The sequence below is a fragment of the Zerene cesonia genome, unplaced genomic scaffold (assembly GCF_012273895.1).
Source record: "Zerene cesonia ecotype Mississippi unplaced genomic scaffold, Zerene_cesonia_1.1 Zces_u014, whole genome shotgun sequence".
Taxonomy (NCBI): domain Eukaryota; kingdom Metazoa; phylum Arthropoda; class Insecta; order Lepidoptera; family Pieridae; genus Zerene; species Zerene cesonia.
Window position 1 is genome coordinate 31,203 of NW_024045144.1, and position 15,902 is coordinate 47,104.

The window sequence follows — 15,902 nt, forward strand, 5'->3', positions numbered from 1 at the left end:
TCAAAGTAAATTATATCAAAAATTCAAGTTTTAATCTCAAATTCGCATTTACCCTACCCATTTTCTTGGACTATTACGTATGTACATTATATTTGCATACTAAAAGTTAATGTGACTGATGTATATTTATTGAAAAAAATTTTAATTTTATAATTTAAAAAGAAATCCTAAAGCATATAGTGTAGTGATTGCATCCGTGCATCTGATGTATGTGTGAATGGATGTGCTTGCCCATGTATCTTATACGTAATATGAATTTGTCGTGTGTGTATGATTATTGTAAAGAAAATACACACACACGTACATATGTTAATCTCTATGTGTGTGCGTGCGTGTGTGTGCGTGTGTGTGTGTACGCGCGCGAACATGTGTGAGCAAGTATTTGAAAGTATATATGAATACTGTTAGTGTGTTTTTCGTACATTTGAACCTGTATAAATAAAAAAAATTCGTTAGTCTGCGCGTGCGTTTGTAACGTGCGACCGTTTATTACGTGTGTGTCCGTGTCGCTGTACGTGTACCTTTTGTGCATGCTAGTACATGCAAGTACTACCATGCACACAAGGTATAACTATAACCGCGTGTGCTACTATATACATGTGCATGTGCGTGTGCGTGTGCGTGCTCACTTGGAGGGCGCGACGGAGTCCTCGAGCAGGGCGGAGCCCTCGCTGGCGTCGCGGCCGAGGTGGTCGGCGGCGCGGCGCCGGCGCACTATGATGTCGATGTAGCCGGCTATCACCTGCAGTATCTGCTCGGCCTCCGTCGTCTGCACCGAGTAGTACTGGTCGCTGCGGGAGGGGAGATGGCCACCCGGGGTTATTTAAGCTCAAAACATTTATTTATTCCATTGGACTTCTTCTAGAAGCACTTTTGAATCGTAATTACTTAGTTTTAATATTTACTGCCGGCTCGGATAGCAAAAAACTGACATGTGGTTCTTAAGCAAAACATTCTATGGATTTTCCTCCATCCTCCATCGTCCTTCCTTTCTCTTCATTGACGATTCTCAATGTGGGAAATTTTTATTGAGCGTCGGAAACTTCTTGGCTTTCAGAGATAATACTGTGCTACGTATTCATCATTTTGATAATTTTAACGAAAAAATAGCATATACGTTGTCTATGATCCCAGAGCTTCCATAAACGATACCAACTCAATGTTGCCCGAGTTAGGTGCTACACCTACACCTACAGCACACTTCCACCACAGGGCTCACCTGTAGTCGCCGAAGTCGAGCGTGAAGGTGTTGGGGCTGGCGCACCAGCGGCGCACGGTGGTGAGCGGCCAGGTCTGCAGTGTCTCCTTGGTGCGCTCGTCCAGCCGCAGCACCGAGTCCTTGGTCACGCCGAGCAGCCGGGGCACCAGCTTGTTCTTGCCCTTCATCTTCTCCTGCACGGCAGATGCGTCAATCAGTGAGAGATATACTATAGCACTGTGCGAACGAATGCTGTGATATATGATATAACCAATTAGAAATGGAATGACAATAATTATTTTTAATAGAAAAGTAAGTGTCATAACTAGACCAAATTTAAATGGGACCACCCCATAGGAACCAGCTTTCAAATAAAAAATAAAAAAATCATAAAAATCGGTTAACATAATAGTTGGTTCGAAAGAAAACATGGCAAAAACCAAAACGACCCTGATATCTGTTTCCCAATGTGAAAGACATAATCAGCCCACTGAGACCCACCTTGACGAGGAAGAAGGCGACGCCGTAGGTAGGCAGGTCCCGCGCGCTCTTGGTGTACAGCACCTTGGCGTCCAGCTCGCTGAGGCCGGCGTGCTTCCGGTGCTCCTTGAACACCTTCTTCTCCACGCCCTTCACCTTCACGTACGACGCCGGCAGGAACTCCTTCAGGCTGACGGGTGTTGGCTCGTTATTTACACTGTTCACTTCGCGTACCGCACCATCTCACATTGCAATACACGTTATACAAAATAGGTTGACTTATTTATCAGGTTATTAATTGAAATTAAGTTAAATTTCTCGTGAAGATAGGTATGATCCTGGTCTAGATTTTTCAAATTATCTGCGCATGTGGATAACATCACCACTGCTTGAAACGAAAATATCGTGAGCAAACCGGCATGTCCGAGAATGTGCCAACCCGCACTTCACCAGCGTGGTGGATTATGGCCTGAACCCTCATAGGAAGTTCGTGTCCCAGCAGTGAGCAAAGCAGAAATAAGAGGCAGAATATAGAACACTCTTCAGGCGTAAATGGCTTAAATCCTAATGTTCAAGTGTTTCCACTTTAACCACCTTGTAAAAAACAATTCTCGTCAAAAGGGACGAAAATACACTTAAAATTTGATAATAATTGTCTTAGTTATAGGGTGCCATTTCCCCTTTGGGTATGGAACTCTGCCTAACAATACTGATGACTATCCCAATAGTTTTTCTTAACAGTAAACACTCACTCCAAGAAGCCCGGCGTGTGTTTGTCCTCCCGATGGTCCCCGAATTGTATCTGACACTGGATGCCAGCGAATTCGCAAGCTGAAATAGAATTAATATTAATTATATGGTTATTCTGAAAAAATATCTTCATCCTTGGATAATGTTATGGATTAAATCTTGCTCTGGGTTAGAGTCGTCTTAACAGTCAGAAGCAGTTTCAATGTGGAGAGGTGATGGCGCTGTATCTATATAGTTCTGTCTTATTCTCCGGAAGAACTAATGCTTTAAGACGTCGAAAGTACCCACCCAGGATGTCTTAAATTAGCTTAGGCTGAATATCAGCGCTTTTCATTGCATATTATTAAGTATTTCATAATACAAATCTGATTCTAGGCCGATTGCCGACTAAACTTACAAGTTGATTAATATATTATTTAAAATAAATTCATAATTAAAAAATAACCCTTATTTCTCTCCCATCACGAGCGACTTCGCTGACATACATTTTGCAGGGCAGCCTATCGACAAGCATTTTGTATGAAGGACCACGCTTCGGCAGGAATCGGGCAGCTCGCACCGGGAAAGTACCAGACCCCCACAAATACCGGCGTGAAATAGTAGCACGCTACTGTGTTTCATTCGGTGAGTGGGGGAGCCGCAGGCCCATATCTTTCCCCTTACCCTCCCCAGTCCTTTCCTTTGTTCTTCTCAATCAACTCTTTCTTAATCCCTTTCCAATTTCAAGTCGGCAATCCATCTGCACGCCTACTCCACCTCCTCCCCTCCCCTCCCCTCCCCCCGTCCAACTCACCCTTGTCCTGCGTGACGGGGTGCGTGCCGTCGAGGATGGCGTCGCGCGCCTGCACGTAGAGCAGGTTGAGCTGCACGGGGTCGCGCGAGTCCACGTTGCGGTCGGAGAAGAACAGCTTCCGCCGCAGCAGCAGCGTCTCCGCCGCGTCCACGCCCTGCTCGCGGAGCGTCTTCGACGGCTCCACCCAGTTCACTGTGCGGGGAGAACCAGAATGAAATCGTGTACTACACTAACTTCTCCATCGTGGGTAAGAATTATTATTGGTGAATAGAAGAATCATGCAAATAGTTTCACCCAGTCCAAAGTGATGAGCAAAACCAAAAAAAGAAGAAAGACTTGACGGTCAACACACATATATCGTTATCATGCTTGTTGGTTTCCAGTTTCAGTAAAGCATGCGATACAAAATATATATTCCCTGAGAGCACAGCTAAAAAATAATACCGTCAAATTTACACTTCACTTTTGCCATGCCTAACATATAATGTATTCTATTGAACATAGATGAGAAAAACAAATATAATAATGTAGCTTACGTTTTCAAGGATTCAATTATAAGTCAAAGTTATCGATTTTGGAGGTAATAATTATTTAAAAAAACCTTATTCTACTCAAAACTTATATCTCCCCCTTTTCGTTCAGAATTTTCGCCCAATTTCATTTTCCACCTTTCAATCTATCCATTCTCATTCGACCGTCCCCTTAGTGGTCAACGCGATTGCGCAGAGATCGGTCCGACAGGGCACAGACATCTGACCACCAACGTTTCCATAAAGATCGGATCGAAACGGAAGCATAGCATCTGCCCCATACCCCACTAGGTGACCTTTTGTAGGTCCCACCTTCCACCCACCTTCATCATCAGTCCGCAGCTTCTTCCTCAGCTGCTCCATCTTGGCGTCGCGCTCCTTCTCGTGGTGCCGCCGGCGCAGCGTCAGCGTGCCGTAGTTGGGCTTCTCACATGGATCCGCCTCTTCCTTCTGCTCTTCTCGCACCTGATGAAAAAAAAACAGAATTGAATTGAATTGAATGCTGCTATAACATTCATGGATGAATGGAAGATGAAAATTCATGGAATGTTGACGCTTAAGAATCGCAAGACAGTCCTTTGGCATCATTTTTATGAACATATTACATATTGTGTAGAATTAAAATGAAAAATTGATATTATTTTAAAAGAGCAACTACAAAGTTTCTTGCCGGCTCTTCTCTGTAGCAACTGAAGAGAGAAGAGAACAGAGAACTGAATGATACACATTTATTTATTTGTATGGACACAAAAGTAACTAAACAAACTCACCATAGAAAAAAATAAAATCGCATTTGTGTCTGTCCTTTTTCTTCCTCTGGGTATCCCTTTTGTTTTGTCTAAATTGCTTTTTTATATTGTAATTGTCGTGTATTTTTAGTGTTCTTTGAATAACCTGTTTGTCTATCTATGTATCTAATAAATAAAACAGAAACACATCACCAACTCACCAATCCGTATTCATCATAGTTGGTGATGCCGATCTTGGTGCATATCACCACCATGAGGTTCGCCACCACTTGGCTGTCGTCAACCAGTAGCGTCTTCACCGTACCTGATCATCGAACAAACAATCAAACAACATAAAGATAAAAACATTGTGTGTGTTTTTCATGATCAAGCATATAAAAGCATTTACCATAAAAATAGAGAACTAAATCTGGAAATTGTTTACTGAATCGTTTTAGATAGATTTATTAGAAACCTCGCGAGTCGTATCATAATCTAAACCTTTGAACCGACTTCAAAAAAAATTAGGAGGTTATCATACCGAGTGCATTTCTTTGTTTTTGTTATTTCATAACTTTTTACTGGGTGAACTGATTTTGATGATCGCTTTTTTTTCGGAAAACTGTTGCCTCCGATACAGATACGATACCATTTACAGAGTTTGTTGCCGGATCTTCTCTGGACAAACTGTTTTCGGAACCGGTGGTAAATGTTACAACTGTGTTATAATAAGGCGAGGAGTCTTATAAAATAAACTAGCTGCTGCCCGGCTTCGCCCGAGCGGTCTCAATAAGTTTTCATGGTACAAATGGTAGAATTTAACAGAATCTTTTCATGGCGGATACTCCGTCATAACATCTATCTGCATGCCAAATTTCAGCTCTTGATAGATCACTATGTAAGTCAGTCTGTCAGTCATCTGTGAGTTATATATATTTAGATAAGTCTTTATGCCTTTATAAATGTTTAACCCTCATAGGAGGCCTGTGTCCCAGCAGTGGGAACATATATGGGCTGATGATGAGGAAATGTTTATGAGTTTGTTGACGTGGCTGCAGTTACTCACCGTCCAGCATCCGAACGCGCAGGTTCCTCGTCTTCTTGTTGTACTCGAGCAGGTCGCCGTTCCGCAGCATGTAGTAGTCCAGGCTCCTGGACGCCTCCAGCCAGATGCCCTTCTTGTTGTCCTCCTCGGAGGCGAGGAACAGCCCGTACTCTTTGGCTGGCGGGAGGAATTATTCGCTATTTATTTCATACTGTCCGTCTGTCTTATCTGTATATTTTAGTTTTTGTAATCTACCAAAGTTGCGAGGACTGAATAAAAATGACTTAAACAACAATTTTAAAGATCTAGGCACACAGCCACACAGACGGTGGAAAGCGACTTTGTTTTATACTATGAAGTGATACTAGACTACTGTTAGCTCTGCACGCATATACCCCAAACGCCGTCTGTTCTGCTCATGCTATCTCTTTCCCACCACCAAACGAAACCGTACACCCGTCTCTTTCACTGGCGGCCAGCCGACTCACCGTCATTAGTGTTCGCCTCCAGTATCTTCTCGCGTATGATCCGGCAGGCGTCGTACACCGTGCTAGACGGGTCGAACTGTATGGTCTTCACCACTTTCCCGCCCTCTATGGAGATCTTGAGCGACAGTGACGACATTCTGTTGTGCTGTGATCGCGGTCTGGAATATGGCATAAAGCGATTATTTATCATCGTCACAGTGACATTGACATGAATATAAACTTTTATTTTTCGCTAGTAAATTACATTTTATTCTTTGAGTGTGATGCATATAACACAGCTACAGCTGTATGTATCTGTGTGTGTCTGTGCAGAAGATGTATGTATTCCAATATAAATACATATCTTAATCCTAATATATATATATAAATAAACTCTGAAACTACTCAACCGATTTTAATCAATTTACACGTCATGTGCAGCTTGATCTATTTAAAAAGATACGATAGTTTATATTATTTCAATTACGATAAATGACCTATATAAGTTAAAAAAAACAAAAAAAACATGCCTTATTGATAGAATTATCTAAAATTGGCTCACTTGCTCTAGTGCACACTGTATAAGTAAGGAAATTGTTTCATCCTGGCGATCCTAATCAGAATAATAAGATTGACTTTATTGACCTATTTGCATAAGAGAATTATGTTGGATAAAAAAAAAAACTCGTTGAAGTGTAAACAAACACACCTGTGTATAGATGCTGTGCGAGGTAGCTGCAGGAGGCCGCGCGGGGGCCCGTCCCCGCTGGGACCGCTGAACGAGTGATGCCTCTGGCGATGGGTATTTGTGTCCTGGAATTTGGGACGCCGTGAATAACTTCGTAGGGTTGACTAAATTGAAAATAAAAAAAAAACATTGTACAATAACAACAGCTGCAAAAAAACTTTTTTTTTTTTTATGTCATAGCGGGCAACTGGGCGAGTGGTTCGCCTGATGGTAAGCGATCACCACCGCCCATGAACATTCGCAAAGGTTGTGCCTCTGCGAAGGTGTTGCCCGCTTTTAAGGGGTAAAGGAAAAGGAAAGGATTAACGACTGGAAAGATGGAATGGACTGGGACGGGTGAGGAAAAGGAAATGGGCCTCCGGCTCCCCCACTCACCGTACGAAACACAGTGGCATGCCACTATTTCACGCCGGTTTTCTGTGGGGGTGTGGTACTTCCCCGGTGCGAGCTGGCCCAATTCGTGCCGAAGCGTGCTCGACTCCCACAATAAAACCACCCGCTAAACCACCTAAACCACCCGCAAATCATACAAAACAGAACTAGAGCAAATTTAAAGGGTACCATGTCGGAGGCATCAGCTTACAAATAAGAAAAGAATCATCAAAATTTGTTCACCCCAAAAAATTAATAAAAAATCTATCAAACAAAAAATACAGTACAATAGATAACTTCCTCTTTTTTTAAGCAACTTAAAATAATGCAATTAAAAATTCTGAAAAAATGACCACAAAATTTAAATAATATTAATTTTGTAACCCCTCTTGGTGCAGAGGAGTTTAGCTGATAGCTTTCACTTTAAAATACAATGCAGTCGATCAGTCTTCTGTGTCAGCCGAGGCTTTTTTCGAACCCAGATTACTATTTCACCAAGAAACCTGTCTATAGAAGCGCGAGGTAAAGGAAACGTGCGTCCGGCTTCCCCCCCCCCCACACACACACACTAGCATGCTACTGCGTACTGGTACTTCCCCGGTGCGAGCTGGCCCAATACGTGCCTACGCCATCCTCGACTCCTATTAACAAACTGAGAACCTGGATTTGTTTATTTTTATTACTAGGTTCTAGGTATTACATGTTCATACGTACAGTGTCAATCAGCCGATTCCGCTCGTCCGACGGCGGCTGCAGTCACGCGGGCGATTGCGTTTGCGGTGCGGGCTCGCTTGCCACCTGAAAATTTATTATTTCTGTATCAATAGGATTCAGTATATAACTAAATAAACCGTATAGTTAAGAAATCGTAATCCTAAGAAAAAAACTGTTAATGAATGTCATCATCAGCCCATATATGTTCCCACTGCTGGGACACAGGCCTCCTATAAGGGTTCAGGCCAAATTTAATGAATGTGTGTACAACAAATTGAGATCGTAATCTCTGTTTGAAAATCTTCAATAATAATGTGAAGCTGAAGAGTTTGTTTGTTTGTTTCAACGCGCATCGCCGTAACTACTGGACCAATTTAAAAAATGATTACCCCATTTCGTTAGATATATTCGTACGTGATCCTTAAGTACTATCATACTGATATTATAAACGTGAATGTGTAATGTAACTATGGATGGATGTATGGATGTAACTAAAAATCTCTATTCATATAAGTAAAAATACGAATGGATCAAATTAATTAGCACATCGCATGCTCGCTACGACGCGAGTTTGAGTTTGAGTTAGAACTCATCCGTCACACGCACAGAGGCGGCCGCGTAAATATCCCGGACGCGGAAGCCGGGCGGATGAGATTAAAAATAAAATAAAAATAACAACATAACAAAAAAAAAAAAGAAACACCGACAGATGCGCGTGCGCGGTGACTCACGCGCAGATTTCGCTCATCAATATGAGACAATACGCTATATTTATACATTAAATCATACGTTTATTAGTCTTTAAATTAAATTGGTTTGTTGATTAAAATATGATATAGGTATTATTAATAGGACATTTTTCGTAACACCTGGTTTCATGAAAATTGAGTACGTATTAGTGTTGTGTGTGTGTGTGTGTGTGTGCGTGTTATTTATGCGTGAAAACGTTACGAACAAACACAACTATGAGTTTCCCTTTATAATAATCTATGTCTATTGCTCACCTACTGCATGAAATATTACAATTTAAATGCGTGTAATATGTCAATGACAGAATCAACTAAATTGCCTTACTTGCTCTAATGGAACAATGGATCAATATATATAAAGAAAATTAATTAAATTTAAATGTTTAAATTAATTTTTTGTAACAAAAACAACGTGTTTACATCGACACATATCAACAAACAACAAATCACGTATTGGTAACAAGTAATTACGCAAAGGAAAACAAAATAAAATAGCGGGCTTTGATAACAAAACCACGTAAATAAAACTAACGCAAGTGTTTTTCTCGAAATAGACAAACCGACGACCGTTTCGTCACACCAACACACGGCGTAATTAGTTGGTAAATAACAACTAATGGATGGAGACTGCAAGTTATAGACATTCGCTATTTCCACACGCATTGTGGAAAATACTACAGACCCTAGCGTAGCTATGCCCGTGGCAATATGCCGCCGTATGCAATATTTTCTAATGACAGTACTTTTTTACACGCTTTTTATTAGCTTCACCTGTATGTTTGTTTGTTTGTATGTTTGTTTGTTTGTATGTTTGTTTGTTTGTATGTTTGTTTGTTTGTATGTTTGTTTGTTTGTATGTTTGTTTGTTTGTAACTGACTTCTTTGGGTGCGATTTTGACCCACTTTAAACGGCCAGATTTCGTTCAAACTTTGTAGATTTATTGAGGACCGATGACAATACACTAATTTGATAAAATTATTCCAGTTTTCAATTTGCAAAATATGATTTTTGTTAAAGCGTGTTTTATAGTTTTTTTAAACTATTATATTTTATTTACAAAATATCTATGAAAATTTATAAGATAGAAATATAAATTTTAACGTTTTGCAATAACAGAAATGATAATTAGGATATTTTTCCAACGATTTCACGGAAAAACCAATGAATCGATTTGAAAAATTCTTTCACCGTTAGAAAGCTGCATCTTCACTGTGTGACATTGGCTGTTCCTCTAGCACGGGCGGAGCCGGGGCGAACAGCTAACACTCAATAACCGAGAAACGCAATTAAATCACAAACGGCTCACTTAAAATCAAATAATCGAGCACGCCGCAGTAAAACCGCAGTTTATATCGTGCATACATTGCCCGAACCGAGGGTCTCGAGTCCAATGCGTCGCTGGAAATTCATTTAAAAGGACCACAGCAATAACCAGGGCGGATTATGGCCGTCGATTTTGCATAAGTGTCGTCCCAACGGCCCCCGGCGGAATTTTAATATCGAAATGGGATTGACACTCGCGACGTACGCAATAAAATAGTGAAAAACCTGTTGAGTGCCACGTTAGGGGATGATGCACGGGCGCGATGAAAGTTTAACGGTGAAGAGTGGTGGTGTGGGGGCCATGTCTAATTAAACTTTACGGTGCTTGGTTGTAATTTCTCGGCTTGTGTATTGACGAGAGATATACACTAGCTAGCCATACTGTAGCTATCATAATGGTCTCGGCATATTTGGTCTAGTTGTGACAATTTGAAGACGCTTCAGTTTATTAATGTCATGTAACTACTGGTTGCTGCATCACACGCGATGTAGCGACTTGAAAATATCATCTTCAGTAATGTTTTAGAGAAAAAACTTTTGTATTTTTCGTTTTCACGCAAAAACCGCTGGACCGATTTCAAAAATACTTTCACTATTAGAAAGCTGCAACTTCACTGAGTGACATACGCGATATATGTACCTGAGGCGAAGTCGGAGCGAACAGCTAGTAACAAATATAGTGATAGTCGAAATCCCAATCGCGGGTCCTAACACGTTTTTACTAGCTTCACCTGTACGTTTATATGTAAAAGACTCCTTTAGTCTCCATCTTCTGATTCACTTCAAACGGACAGATTTCATTCAAACTCGGCACCCTTATCAAGGATCGGTGATAATACATTTGTGTCATGACGTTATCTTAGTATCCTAATCATCACCGCCAGTTTCTAACTTCCCCTGCGTATGTGCAAGTGAGACAACAAAAAATCATCACTTAAAGTGTGTTTTTTAGTTTTTTAACTACATACATTAATTTTTATTTCGACATTTCACCAGTGTCATACCGCCTCGATCCCGATAAAAACATTGCAAGAACACTTATCCGCCGACCACTAAACATACAGACACGTTCACGCTTCACAGCACCGAATTATCTCTGCCCGTTTAACTACACGTCAGAGGGTGCGCACGTCGAGTGTTTATAATAAAAACGTCACACACCCTTCCGCGATGCCTAGAAAGCTATATTCGTAAACAGATGGGCGTTAATATCGCTAAATTATTCACTTATGTCGTGTGTAAAATGTTCTATGACACCTACACACATACTGCAGTTTATTTAAATTGATTATTCAATTTATCTGCACGTTAGCACATCACGACTGCTTGAAACGGTGAAGGGATACATTGTGTGTATATCGGTTTTAGGCTTTTATTTCCTTTGTCTTTGAATCCTACTATAATCCTATCTTGTCTTATCTTACTAATCTTACTAATATTATAAATGCGAAAGTTTGTAAGGATGTGTGTGCGTTTGTTGCTCTTTCTTGCAAAAACTACTGAACCGATTGCAATGAAATTTGGTACGTAGCTAGCTGGACAACTGGAATAACATATAGGCAAATTTTTATCCCGATATTCCTACGGGATACGGACTTACGCGGGTGAAAACGCGGGGCGCAGTTAGTTTTAGCGCAGTTATTTATTCACCCGGCCGTGTGATAAACGGACGCACGAAAGTTTTTTAAGTCATGCGAGAGTCACTTACGTCCGGGATAATTTTTTTATGACACTGTGAAACTTAATGTTTTAGAAATGTTTAGCATATTATAGAAAATGGGGGACTTTTATGAGAAATGTCTTCGTATAGCGATATATCGAAAACTTATTAATAACATCACCTGAATGTTTGTATGTAACCGATTCCCATAGACTCGATTCTAACCCACTTTAAATGGAGAGATTTAATTCATTAACTTTGTGCACTTATCGAGGAAGACATTATCATGAGTTTATCTTATTGTGCTGATAAGGATCGTCAGGATTCAATAATTTCCTTGCGTATACTCTGTGTAAGAGCAAGTGAGACAATTTTATTAAAAGAACAATTTTTTTACTTGAAAATAAAAAAAAAATATCTTTTATATTCAACTTTGTATTTTAAATTGCATATAAATCAACAATAAACAAAAGCCGCCTTCAAATTGTGAGAACTAGTACAAATATAAATGGCCACACGGGAGGCACCAGCTTTCATTTAAAAAAACGATCATCAAAATCGGTACACCCAATCGAAAGCTTCAAAAATACAGTCCAATTGCTGACCTCCTCCTTTTTTTCGAAGTCGCTTGAAGAGGGAATAAGGGTAATGTACGTATCGACCATCGAGTAACGAATGAACCCTTTTAGAGTTATCATAAGAGAAGAAAACATCAATTCCGCCCTTTATTTGCCACATAAATAGATACACTACAGTGTCCTTTTATAGAATAAGCCCGAGAGAACGTTAGTATGCGTTTGTATTGGATTCTATTTCACGCCGTAAACTATTGAACTGTCTTATCTGAAGAAAAGTTGATAGTTTATATCGGATATAATGAATGAATTTTAAAAGTATTAAAATAGTACATAATTATGAACAAAAAGACGCTATCTATATAAAACGTATCAGATAAAATAAAAATATCCATATAAATTATGGTACTTTCTTAACATACTCAAATCTTAAGCGAAAACATTTCAATCTCTCTCGTTTCTGGACTGCGGCACGCAGCGCCGCGTGTCCCACAAACCCGGTTGCCTAGCAACGCTCACGACGCACCGTCGCCAGCGGCCCGCGCACGGGACACAACCGATAATCGACCTTATAACAAATCGTATAAAACACATTTTTGCAAATCACAGAGTCGTTTCGATATATCGACAAGGGTAAATCTATTCAAAGTCAATGAGCATACGGTGCATATTGAAATGCAATGTAGCGCATACGAAAATTTCAATTTGCGAATTGCGATAACTACATCGACCGAAGTACTTCAACTTCTATTTACGGAGACGCACTGTTTGTGTGAAGATAGCGAAATATCTCACGCGATAGCGTATCATATCTGCGTATAAAAAATGAATATAAAAAAAATACACAGAGGCATTACATATTCAACGATTCCGTAACAAAAGTCCACTTACACTGCGTACACTGGGAACAGTTTTGGTTATAATTCAGGGTGAGAAGTTATCAATGAAAACATAAAATATTACTAAACGTATACGTGTAGAGTGTAATCGCCACGTTCAGAAACGTGACATTTGTATTGTGGAATGGGCGATCGAGCCTAACTGTGAAACGTCCTGTAAAGTAACGGTTAACTTCAAATAATGTTTTAAAATAAGAGACAAAACATCAATGTAGACAATAAAAAATCTGGTAGATACATAATTATGTTAAGAAGCCTCAAAGCCAAAATTAAAAAACCCTTTTTTTAAAGTCTTATGTTAAATTAATTGATGACAATTCAAACAACATCACCCCCACTCGCCCCACCCCTCCATAACGAAACGAGACCTATAAAAGTTTAATTACATAATCCATAATCCGGCAAGCATGTTTGTGCTGACACAAACGTGCAGTGCGCATGCGCCAACACTGGGGCGGGATCGATGACTCCGGCGCCGGCACGTCTGGCGCCTCAGCGCCCGTCCTTCTCTAACCTAGAGGTGAGACGCGAGACAGACGCCAAAATGGGCGTGGTTCGCGACACATTATCGGATGTCAAGGCATCGCCGCAGATAATTCTCTGTTTTTTTCCCACTAGATTGAGAAAATCATAGTCACAAGAATATAACGATAAATCGCATGAAGGAAAGCAACATCGGAGTATATCTCAGTAAAGCAGATACATTTCAAAAACGGAAAGCAACTTAATATCATTACTGTATGCATTAAAACAAAAAATCTTATCATAAATTGCAAATAACATGAGTTAACTATGTTTGTCTCTATCGTGAATTTAGCGTTAAACTGAACATGAATAATAAAAAACATAACATGGAAGCGGAGTTCAATGAACCAAACGACAATAATCATCTCGCTTTATCAACAGAAGATACCGCAGATAACATGGGCACGCATAAAAATAATACGTACGATAAACGCGATGTAGTCGATATAAGACCGGATGCCGGAAGTCGCCAGCGAGGGAAATCGGATAGTGTGTTTTCTATAAGCGAATTAGGGGACATGGAGTGGCCAGTTGGGGAGGATACGGTCGACGTTTTAGCATAATATTCGTTACTGGGGTGTGATTTTGTGGGATTGGGCTTAATTCGATGAAATTCAATGATCTTACTCGTTATGGAGTGTGCAGTTTTGTTTTGTGATTTAGTTGTTATAGAGATGAAAGGATCGTTAAACACTCACATATAAAGAACTATACGGATTACATAGCTATCAATTTAATTACAACTACGAATTAGGCTTGTACATTGATCCGTATAAAATGTAATATAAACTATAATAGAGCAAATAAAGGTAAAACATAACATATCTTTATCAATCATATGGTCCAATGACATAAAAATTATGTTTATATTGAAAAATTTTAGGATCATATCTAGTCACGGCCGTTGCTTCTTATCGGTTAAACAACCAGTACTTGTTTGTCGCATTCAAAGCATATTTTAACAATTTCATAGACAGCAAAGTACTCTGACCAGATGACACGTTTAATACATATAGAGATTATATTTGCGCATCATTTGACGATTAACACGAGAAACTCTCAATACTAAAAGCTTTCAAACGTAAAAAAAAACAATCGAATGTGTGCGCTACACAGACGTTGGAGCAAACGACAATCGTGAAACCCAATAAAGTGATCGATCAATATCGAGTTAACTTCGACGATTAACAAATAGCCAATCCAGAGAATAAACAGCGCGCTAACAACGTCAAACAAACTGTACTAATGTGTGGGGTGGTCCGCTATCGCTAATCAATCAACTTGGCCCGTTACGATCGTCGCCGCGGGACGTGACGCGCCCCCGCGGCGAGTTAAGCCGGTCCAAAGAAGCTAATGAGTGACGTGAAAGTTTTCTACGACTTAATCTGCAATAGCATGCTTTTTTTTCGCACAAAGGGGTCACGTAATATTCGATGGGAAACGTGGAACATTTGTTTATTTTAGAAGGAAAAATTTCACACTATGCGAGCACAAGAAATTAACTAAATTCAAAGATTATCAAGTTATCAGTGGGCACGGGAATTTGTTAAATAATTGCAAAAGAAGGAATGGCATTTAATCCTATACAGAATTTAGGATCTACCTTTCCCTTATATACATAACTAGCGGTCCGCCCCGGCTTCCCCGGGGTACATATATAGCCTAAAACCTTACTCAATAAATGGGCTATCTAAAACTGGAAGAATTTTTCAAAACGGACCAGTAGTTCCTGAAATTAACAAACAACCAAACAAACTCTTCAGCTTTATAATATTGGTATAGATTGGAATTGAAATAATTTTTTTACCGAATTGTTGATAAATGTAAGACCTAAGTATACACCTTTAATCTGAAACTAAATCCTACTAGCAATATTAATGGCCACATGCCAGTGCCACGCCAATTATTATGTGAATGTAAATCACAAAATCATATAACTCTTATTTTTCTAATTAATAGCTTAACAAGTAGCCTCCAGTAAACAGATCGAAACGACTACCCACCGTTCTTTCAATCAAGCTTCTTTCATAACAAACTCTAGATATAGAAAATCGCAATGGTCTGAGCAAATCGAATGCAAATTTGCCCCCGGGGTGTCCCTTCAATCAAAGACTACTAACGATGCATAATCGTGGGATACGGCACCAAGCAGTTCACAAATTAACAGATTAATCTTATGAAAGAGAGATCCTAATGTGATAGGGTAGACTTGATGAACTCCATGCCCTTTACGATCTATTTATCTTTTTTCTGCTTTGAAGCGTACAGAAATCGAACCTTGCACACCTTGTATCATCGAAACATGAATAATAGTTCATTTAATGTTACATACAGTATAATAAATA

General features: G+C 39.8%; 1 protein-coding gene across 1 annotated transcript in view; it reads right to left on the minus strand.

Annotated features, from left to right (window-relative positions):
- The window catches only part of LOC119839380 (talin-1), a 50,905-nt gene that overhangs the window by 21,108 nt on the left and 13,895 nt on the right, over positions 1-15,902 (minus strand). Inside the window, exons 2-12 of the mRNA XM_038365648.1 lie at positions 7,826-7,909; positions 6,701-6,804; positions 6,013-6,170; positions 5,546-5,701; positions 4,701-4,804; positions 4,075-4,216; positions 3,222-3,413; positions 2,431-2,509; positions 1,700-1,868; positions 1,220-1,392; positions 630-791 (exon numbers count right to left, since the gene is read on the minus strand). Coding sequence (XP_038221576.1) covers positions 630-791; positions 1,220-1,392; positions 1,700-1,868; positions 2,431-2,509; positions 3,222-3,413; positions 4,075-4,216; positions 4,701-4,804; positions 5,546-5,701; positions 6,013-6,148 — 1,313 coding nt within the window. The 5' untranslated portion in view covers positions 6,149-6,170; positions 6,701-6,804; positions 7,826-7,909. The remainder of the gene's footprint in view (positions 1-629; positions 792-1,219; positions 1,393-1,699; positions 1,869-2,430; positions 2,510-3,221; positions 3,414-4,074; positions 4,217-4,700; positions 4,805-5,545; positions 5,702-6,012; positions 6,171-6,700; positions 6,805-7,825; positions 7,910-15,902) is intronic.